Raw genomic sequence first — 9986 nt, 5'->3', positions numbered from 1 at the left:
TTACTTTGGAGTCATGCATGTGTTTTAAGCCTTCTAGAGTTGAGGGTTGGATCATTTTAGGAGTTAGTGACTTGTTCAGCCATGCAAAGGCTTAAAGTCATCAACTTTATGGATTGAGGGGCTTAGAAGGGGTTAGATCTAAAATATGGACGTAGGTCTTAACTGATTAAGACCTCAAGAGCAAGAGGACTGATGCAGGGGAGTACGCCGAGCGTAATTCCTAGTACGCGCCGCGTACTGGGAGGCGCTCCCCGATTCTGTGGTGCAGCCGGGTACGCCCAGCGTACACATCTGGTACGCGCAGCGTAACCCGGAGAGTTGACTTTTGGTTGACTTTTAGGGTATGGTCTATTGTGGGGCCTTTGAGCTATGGGAGGGGTAAAATGGTCTTTTACCCTTCTGAGAGTGTCATAAGAGAGCATAGTCTAGCCTTGAGAGTTATACTAAATAGAGTATTATTTTTATATGATTAGACGGAGGCTAGGTCAGCATTTACCGAGTCAGAGATTTACCGAGATACCCGAGGTGAGTCTTCTCACTATACTTTACCTAGTGTGGTAACAGAGTTAAGAGACAGAGTATTATAGAGTTATATGCCAGTGTGATTGCATGTTACTATGTGTTGTGATTTATTGTCATATGCGATATGCATGATTCAGAGTTACAGAGTTGGGACTTTCGGGTCCCTAGAGTTAGGGCCAGAGGGCCCACAGGGAGTTGGAGCTGGAGGGCCTCACTGAGACACATTGACTAGAGGGTCAACAGAGTTACAGCCTCGAGTGGCTATTACGTGATTATTGTGGTATTTTGGGGAAACTCACTAAGCTTATGCTTACAGTGTTCAGTGTTATGTGTTTCAGGTACCAGTGATGACCGCGGGAAGGCGTCGGCTTGATTCGTACACACATATGGCAATTTGATGTATTTTGATCTTGGGAGACATTGTGATTTGAAAACTTGATGTTATGACGTTTTGTGAACGAATTGTTTAATTAAAAATGTGTTTTTAAAAGTGAAAAATTGTTTTAATTTTTATGGTGTTATACCTTAAGCCCTTTTTATCCGTTCTTACCCCCGTTTTAAGCGGTTTTTGACCCGGTTAAGGGTCGGGATGGCCCGAAAGACTATAAAAAGTTCAAGGAACTTTTGAGAGAGATTTGGGAGATATTTCACATTCTTGGAGAGATTTCTCATACAAAGAGAGATTTGGGAGAGATTTCACATTCTTGGAGAGATTTCTCATACAAATAGAGATTTGGGAGAGATCTCACATACTTAAAGAGATTTGGGAGAGATTTCACATTCATGGAGAGATTTCTCATACAAAGAGAGATTTGGGAGAGATTTCACATACTTAGAGAGATTTGGGAGAGATTTTACATTCTTGGAGAGATTTCTCATACAAAGAGAGATTTGGGAGAGATTTCACATTCTTGGAGAGATTTCTCATACAAAGAGAGATTTGGGAGGGATTTCAAATTCTTGGAGAGATTTCTCATAGAAAGAGAGATTTGGGAGAGATTTGACATACTTGGAGAGATTTGGGAGAGATTCTAGATAAAGAGAGATTTTACTTCTTGGAGAGATTTCTCATACAAAGAGAGATTTGGGAGAGATTTCACATTCTTGGAGAGATTTCTCATACAAAGAGAGATTTAGGAGAGATTGACATACTTGGAGAGATTTGGGAGAGATTCTAGATAAAGAGAGATAAAGTGAAAACGATTGAGAGAGGTTTCGTGTGTGGCATTTGTGAGTGTTCGGCTTCGCAATGCAAGGTCCGCAAACCCCGTTAAGCCTTGTTTAAGGATCTTACACACTACTGATGAGTATGCAACATTGTTTTATCGGTTTGGTTCGTCACTTACCATAGTTTTAGGTTAAGGAGATCTAGATGTACATACTTTTCGATTTATGATCTCTCATTAGAATAGCGAGTTGTTTAGAAATTACATAACGTAAACTCTAGTACCCACGGGCAAATTGAGTCGGGCGGTTTGACTTGTTGACTTCAGTTGACTTTGACTTGACCGGAAATTGATGGTTGTCACACTCCAAGCTTTCCAAGATAGAGTTTCAAAAGTGGTATATAGAGCAGATAAGAAAAAAGCGGTAGATTGTCGATGGGAAAAACGTAGCATCAGACATGTATCTAAGCGGTGGAACAGAGTAACTGAGGTAAAAGAGAAGATGACACGTTTGCTGAATAAATAGTGGTGGTGAAAGAGAAGAGAACATGTTTGCTGAATGAACAGTGACGTTGACGATCCATGGACTGAACAATAAAAACTATTATTCTTACAAGGACCAAATTGCTATTTCAATAAATAGGTGGACCAATTCCGATTTACAGCAAATGAAAGGGACCAATTTTGCCAATCCCTTAGCCACTTTACTGTAGCTAAGGGTGGAGAGTTTTAATATATATATATATATATATATATATATATATATATATATATATATATATATATATATATATATATATATATATATATATATATATATATATAATGATCAGCTAATCGAGAAAGCAAAGACATAAAACATGGGGACTAAGCATATCGAAAATAACTGATACCTGAAATAACTAATTGACTCGTTCTGAATTCGGGTAGATTAGGTCGTGTTTATGTTTATCGGGTTTTAGGCATATAATTTAGGGTATTCGGTTAACCCAATTTTATATAAGTCCATATATAATGTATGTGACTAAGGTTCTGTACTTTCGAGTATATCCGAATACCTGATTTAACAAAAAAAAAATCATTACGTAATATCCGATAACATGCATCTCTTACTCTCTTTCTTTTTTCTCTACCTGATAATAGCAAATTGTTTTCTTTAGAGGCCATCGTCATTACTCATTACCACCACAAAGTCAAGAAGACATCGTCACCACTCACCACCTGTCGTCCACTCGTCACCATTTTACTGCTTATCTATTTGTTTCAAAGTAAGTGGATTGCTTTTTGGTTTCTTGTTAATGATTTCAAATTTTAGGGGGTTTGCTATTTGCTTCTTTGGTTAGATTGTCTTCTATTTTATGGAATATATGTGGATATTGTTGTTGATGTTGTATAATATGGATTAGTAAACATATTAGTGAAACTATAGAACTCTCATTTCTTTAAAATTTCCAATATTTTTCCGGTCTTCGTGACAATTAAAAGATTTTCTGATTTGTTGTTTGTAATGCCAACTAAAATAAGGTTTGCCCCACTAACGGAGCCAATTTTCTTACACCAAGCCTCGGATTTTGAGTGCTCGTAGAGCAACAATACATAATAAATTAGGCATTTGTGTTTCTACTATGATTGATTGATTAGTAGTCACAGTCACATCCTAATTTAAATTTAAGATTCTACTATGATTTTCATATTGTGACATTAGTAACCACACAATATGTTCAACTACAACATTTAAAGTGATGTAAAATTTGTTTTATTGCATTCAGATGAGTAAAAGTATGTACATTTGGCATCAAAAGGGTATTTTTCTCTTGTTAAGGAGTACTACAATCTAATTTTCTCATGAAATATTAACTATTTTCTCATGTTAAGGAACACAACAACAGCTTCCGTACTGTTTTCATATATTTTGGCTAATGCATTATTCTCATTCACAAAATTGGTGTTCCTTGTGCTTCGTAAGTCCTTACTTCTTATTGTCTATTGAAAAGATAGTTACACAGTTAGTCCCTACAATTTAAGTAACATGCTTATTTTTTTTTCTTATAATTTTTAACAACTTTTATAGGGCAATACCCGAATACCCAAATTTCAATTCAGTTTGTTTATCGATTATTTTTTATTAGAAAATACCCGAACCACCTGAAACATAAAAGTTATACTTATGACCTGAACAACATTTCTAATTTAATATGTAATCCACAACAAATACAAACACATGGACACAAAAGGTTAAACCTCCAAGATAGGAATACACTATTTAATTTTTGGTAAATCACTTGAACGAATTTATATAACTAACTAAAATATAAAATAAAGACTTGGAACTCTTAAACATCAAAAAAAATAATAAATAAATAAAAATGACACAAGGAAATTTTGGTGTGCCTTGGAAACAAAGAAAACAAAAAATTAACTCTTTTTTCCCAAGAAATTAAAAATAAAAAATGAACCTATATGCTTGATAGTATATTAAAAAACACTACTTTTTTTATAACTCAAATACAAAATTTACTACACTTGAAAATTTAAACCTTTACAAACCCTGTTTTTTTTTTTTTTCCATAATTCCTATTTGAAATTCAAGATTCATCTAGGCCCAGAGAGTTCTATCGCTTGTCCAAGCAAAGAAGAGTCATCGGTGAGGTCAGAATACCGCTCCGACGACGACAACTCCGGCGTCCTGAACTTTGAACTCGACTCAACTCCCTGTGAAGCTTCCCATCTCTCCGCAAGTCCATCCCCTTCCAACATCCGTACAACTTCCGACATCTTAGGCCGGTGGCCGGGAAGATATTGAGTACACAACAACGCCACTTTCACGATTTCCTCTAACTCAATCCTATCGTAATTGTTCTTTAAATCTTTATCAACTAACAAATCTAGCTTCTTCTCTACATGAATCTTTTTCACCTGAAAAAACAAAATCATAGTATTAAACTATTATTTCCCGTTAAGAAAAGAAAGTCGGAATCTTGATTTTCCGGCGATGGTAATTAACTCGCCGGAGATGAAGAACAACGTAAGCTAATTAGTAATTACCCAGTCAAGCATTGCTCCTTTCTGGTTAGCTGCTTTCCCGAATTCCAAAGCTCGTTGTCCGGTTAACAGTTCTAGAAGAAGAATCCCAAACCCAAAAACATCTGTCTTCTCCGACGACTGGCCGGTGGAGAGATACTCCGGCGCAATATGGCCGACGGTTCCACGCACCGCCGTCGTTACATGAGAATCTTGATGATCCAAAAGCTTCGCTAACCCGAAATCACCAACAACCGCTTCACAAAAATCATCAAGCAATATATTCGCAGCTTTCACATCTCGATGAATAATCTTCGGATCACACTGTTCATGAAGATACAACAATCCTCTCGCAGCTCCTAATGCGATCTTCTTCCTTATTCCCCAATCCAAAACTGGTTTCGCTGACAAAATCATGCAAAGACATCGAGATTTTAACTTCTTGAAACTTATACGATGAGTTGCAGGTTTGATAATGGAGAAAAAATGGTGGATTATGTATCAATGTATGTACCTTTAAGACGAGAGGCAACGCTTCCATTTGACATGTAAGGGTAGACTAAGAGTTTTTCAGTTGGGGTCATACAGAAACCATATAATCTGAGGAGATTCCGGTGAACTGCAAGGCTGATCATCTCAACTTCCGTTTGGAACTGGCGTTCTCCGCCGGCGGCACCACCATCTTTGAGGCGCTTCACCGCCACATAACTCCCGTCTTGGAGTTGACCCTTGTAAACGTGCCCAAATCCTCCTTTCCCTAATATGTTCTTGTTGCTGAAGTTGTGTGTTGCGCTTTGAAGTTCCCTAAATGTGAACTTCCTTAGATTTCCCAGGGAAACTTCCTCGTGATGCCTATCTGCATTGTCAAGAACGTTAGAAGTTAGAAGTTAACAGTTGACAGTTGATAGTTGGCAGTTTGACAATTTGATTCGTGACAGGTGGCAGATGACAGATGACAAATGAATTCACAGTTAACGGATAACATTTTAACAGTTTGACCGGTGACGGGTGACAAAAGTTAGTTAACTGGTGACGGAAGTTAGTAGTTAGCAATTGACAATTTGACAGTTTGATTTGCGACACAATTGACAGGTGATGACAGGTGACAAATGACAAAATGACATATGACAATTCACAGTTAACGGATAAATTTTTAACAGTTTGACCGATGACCGGTGACAGTTAACCGATGACAGAAGTTAGTAGTTTGCAGTTGACGGTTTGACATTTTGATTCATGACAAATGACAGGTGACAATCTACAATTCACAGTTATCGGGTAACATTTTAACATTTTGACAGGTGATAAGTGAAAATTGAAAGTTGACAGTTGACGATTGATATTTGTCAGTTTGATTTGTGACAGCTGACAGGTGGCAGTTTACAACTTAACAGGTAACATTTTAACATTTTGATAGGTGACAAATGAAAGTTGACAGTTGACTGGTGAGAGTATAATGATAAACAAACCTTTGACATCAAAGAAGGGTTCTTGATTATGTCGTCGCCTCCACCAAATGAGTGCGAGTCCAAAGATGAGCAAAGAGATGCATCCGAGGCTTGTACTAATGGCAAGAGCGATTTTGTGACCTTTTGATTTTGGCAAAGTGCCATTAGCTTCAAAAAAGGATAGAAGAAATGAAACTCTGACACTATAGATACTTAGGAACACTTTTTTATTTGTTAAATCAATAAAATGTGCACAATGTTGTACCTTGATTAGTAGTGTTTAAAGTCATGGACATGGGCAAGAGTGTCATTCCATAACATTCTTGCTCGGACCCTGTTTGGCATATTAAAGGGTTCCCAACGATGCTGCAAAAGATATTGCATACACAACCATTAGATATACAATTGGGGGGGGGGGGGGGGGGGGGGGGTGTTAATAGTTAGCTTACTTGAAGGTCTTGGACGGAAACCTGGGAACAGGGCCACTTAAGTTGTTGAAGGACAAGTCACTAAAACAAAACATGAATAGGTAATGTTAAAATAATATTGTTAAAAGAAAATGATTACCCATGCACAAGAATACAACATATATAAGAATAACAATATATTTTTCAGTTTTATTTTTTTTATTACAACATTGTATTTAGTTTTTCAAGTAAAAGAGGTCCCTATATATAGCCGATTTTTTCAATTCTTGTCCTAGAAAGTTTTCTCTTCCACACGTTGTCCTCTTTTTAGTTTTCTTTTAAAATGTTTTTAGTCTCTGTTTTAATTAAAATAATAATATTTTTGGGATCAAAATTACAAGATGCTATTATACTTAGGGACAAAATATAGTTTTTTTTTTTTTTTTAAGTTTGAACAAAAACAAAAAACATGTAGTTACATGAACCTTAAATATGGACTAATATTGCAAGATAAAACTTTTTGGATCAAAATTAAATAATCAACCATACCCATGGACCAAAAATGTAATTTTTTTTCTTATAATAACATAGTACTTTACTACTTTATAATTACAATATTGTACTTCACTTACATTACTTCTTAAGTTCTATTACAACATTGTACGTTTAGATTGTTTCTTATTAAATCACTGGTTTCCTGAATAACTTGTTACTTTTTAAACCAATTACCCTATTATGGGTCCCACATTATGATCTTAATCAAGAGTAAAGGAATCTTACACAAAAGCAAGTCGTGTCATGTTAGCAACTAATTGTGGAATTGGTCCTGAAAGACTGTTGTTATTAAGCCTCCTGAATAAGTTAAAAAAACCGAAATTAAGATAATTACAACAACAACATTATCATAAAAAGAATTTTAATTTGCTATAATTTAAAAAACGTTACATGTATTGGAGATTTGTCAAGTGGCCTAAAGAGGAAGGGATTTCATTAGTGAATTGGTTATCAGAAAGATCGATTGTTTGAAGCTTCTTTAATTCACCAATTTCTTTAGGGATTGGCCCTGTGATGTTATTATTTTGTAACAATCTGCACCAAAATCAATCATTAAGTTGAATTAAATGATACCCATTTGACTTATTTTGACTATTTCATAGATTTTGAAATGATTTGATTTTGACACTTACACAATTTGAAGATTGGTTAGATTGCCTATAGCTGATGAAAGTTTACCCGATAGATTCTGCGAAGGTGTTCCCCTGAAAATGATCATACAAAAAAAAGTTTTTAAAATTTTAAAATATTTAATCTCATAAACACACACACTAAAACACTATAAGTGTGTGAAGAAACACTTATAACTTACAATCCAATGACTAAAGATTCCGAAGAACAAGTAACCATAGTCCAACTACATGGATCAACAGAATCAGCATCCCAATTTTCAAGAACACCATGAGGATCCATTAACGAAGCTTTTATACCCATTAACGCTTGAACTGAAAATTCAAAAACCCAGATGTAAAATCTCGATTTTAACCTTCGAAGAAGTCGAATTCATGAAAAAAGAAACAAATCTACCTTCAAAGTTGACACCTTTAGGAGAAAGCAAGCCATTAGAACAACTCGAAAACGTCAAGAAACATATCAAGAACAAGAAATCAGCGATCTTTCGTTTCACTCTCATTTCAATGGAAACTTATGACTTCAATTCTTCGAATGATTCGAATTTCGAAATCAATCTTTATATTGTTGAATGAAGTTGCATTGGTGTGTTTATAAAATTTACACAATCATCTGATAGACCCAAGAAAAAGCAGGCTGAGTTCTTTTGTGTTGTTTTTTTGTAGTATAAAGAGAAGAAGCATGCCTGGCTATGGGACAGGGGCAAAAAAGGGAATTAAAAAAAATATTATTTTTTTCTCATTTGCCCTGACAATTTTGAGTAAACTTTAAACTAAAATAAAGCAACCAACAAATAAAGGTAAAATTATTGAGGAGAGAGAGAAATGATAGTTGATGTTGTTCCCCTTTAATCTTTTGTTGCTTAAATCAAGCATTTGCTATATTATTAAAAAGTATTAAGAGATGGAGATTATGGGGTTTATTTTATAGTATCACTCCAAAAAATTAAACTTTTTTTGAAATTAATTAAAATTATTATGTACCCACATGATATAACAAAGAAATCTTTAATGGGTTCTTTTTAGATTCATGTGTTCTTGAATTTTGTAGTTTCTTGATGGATTTATATGATTTCTTTCATTTTTCATGGTGCTTAAAAGTTAGGACAATTAGGAGTCAAACATTCCCTTCTCATGGCCATTAAATACTATAATCTAGGTTTGTTAATTCAAGAAAAAAATGCAATGATTTCAAGAAGAATAAGATCTTGAAATCAGTATATTATTAGAATGTGACAAAAATAAAAAGATAAAAATCTTGCATTATATGGTTTTAATTACATTAAATAACATAAAGTATCATAAATTTTTTTTTTTTTCTGAAACAGTAAATTCGACCTATGTCTCAAGCAGAACTTGAACACTCGACGCATTGATGACAAAACCTAATTTTGTTTGATATTGTTGGGTTAGAAACTATTTGACAAAAAAATAGTTAAAAAAGTTTAAAAAAGAATTGTTACATAAAAAAACTACCACCAAATTTTAAATGTTTCTTTATTGAATGATGATTCAATACTCCACTCATGGAAATCACTTTTCTCACACGCTTCTCTTGGGAAGAATGGTACTTTCAATAAAGCTAAAGTACCCAATGTCACCCCACACTATCCTAGGTAAAAATAAACCAAACGTATACAATTAATGGGTATAATTTAAATAGCAGAAAATTTAGGTCATGGTATTAAAACAACATAGTGTATAACTATTTCCATATAAATTAATAATAGATTGTAACTATTCAAGATTTATACAACAACTATAAATGATCCATAGTAACTATGTGAATCTTGTGTATGTCGCTAGTTAGAACTTAGAATCCCTTTTACTGTATGGTCTAGTGAATTATTATAGGTGTGTGCAAAATGACTAAAATAGCCTTAGTGGTATTGTGTAAATGACTAAAATAATGTCCTCTATAATAATGGTTAAAAACTGTGTATTTGTAGTTACGTGGTGAAAGGGGAGGGTAGAGCAAGAAACAAAGCACAATCATCCAAAGTTACAGGAGGGGGGAGACTACAAGTTCTGGAACAAATACACTCACTCTTACACACTGTAGTATGTGAAAAACGAATGCTTTGTTATTTGTACTTTTATGCTGCACGAGTAGTACTGTAGCTTCAGTAGTTGTTTCTTGTTTTCAAAGTTAGTTTTTGTTTTTTTAAAAGGGCTTCAAGATTTTTATCAAGACAAAAACTAAAGAAATCGAGTTGATGTTTCATTTTTATTTAATGA

General features: G+C 34.6%; 1 protein-coding gene across 1 annotated transcript; it reads right to left on the bottom strand.

Annotated features, from left to right (window-relative positions):
• Positions 1–4161: 4161 nt before the first annotated feature.
• Positions 4162–8446, bottom strand: LOC145093286 (protein CLAVATA3 INSENSITIVE RECEPTOR KINASE 5-like). The gene is made up of 11 exons (XM_079031379.1): positions 8146–8446; positions 7931–8063; positions 7752–7823; positions 7510–7653; positions 7345–7416; positions 6607–6666; positions 6423–6523; positions 6179–6325; positions 5224–5565; positions 4734–5113; positions 4162–4604 (listed from the first exon to the last, which is right to left on the bottom strand). The coding sequence occupies exons 1-11, from the start codon at positions 8249–8251 to the stop codon at positions 4281–4283; spliced, it is 1881 nt and encodes a 626-aa protein (XP_078887505.1). The 5' UTR covers positions 8252–8446; the 3' UTR covers positions 4162–4280.
• Positions 8447–9986: the final 1540 nt, after the last annotated feature.

The sequence above is a fragment of the Lactuca serriola genome, chromosome 3 (genome assembly GCF_051521515.1).
Source record: "Lactuca serriola cultivar US96UC23 chromosome 3, Lser_US96UC23_V15, whole genome shotgun sequence".
Lineage (NCBI taxonomy): Eukaryota > Viridiplantae > Streptophyta > Magnoliopsida > Asterales > Asteraceae > Lactuca > Lactuca serriola.
The sequence above is the reverse complement of the archived record's forward strand: the minus strand, read 5'-3'. Positions and strand labels throughout refer to the sequence as shown.

Coding starts and splice junctions, on each gene's coding strand:
- LOC145093286 (XM_079031379.1), bottom strand. CDS start 8,251: ATGAGAGTGAAACGAAAGATCGCTGATTTCTTGTTCTTGATATGTTTC. Junction 6,667..7,344: donor ATGACACGACTTGCTTTTGT/GTAAGATTCCTT, acceptor GTTTTGTTTTAG/TGACTTGTCCTTCAACAACT. Junction 5,566..6,178: donor ACCCTTCTTTGATGTCAAAG/GTTTGTTTATCA, acceptor TTGACAATGCAG/ATAGGCATCACGAGGAAGTT.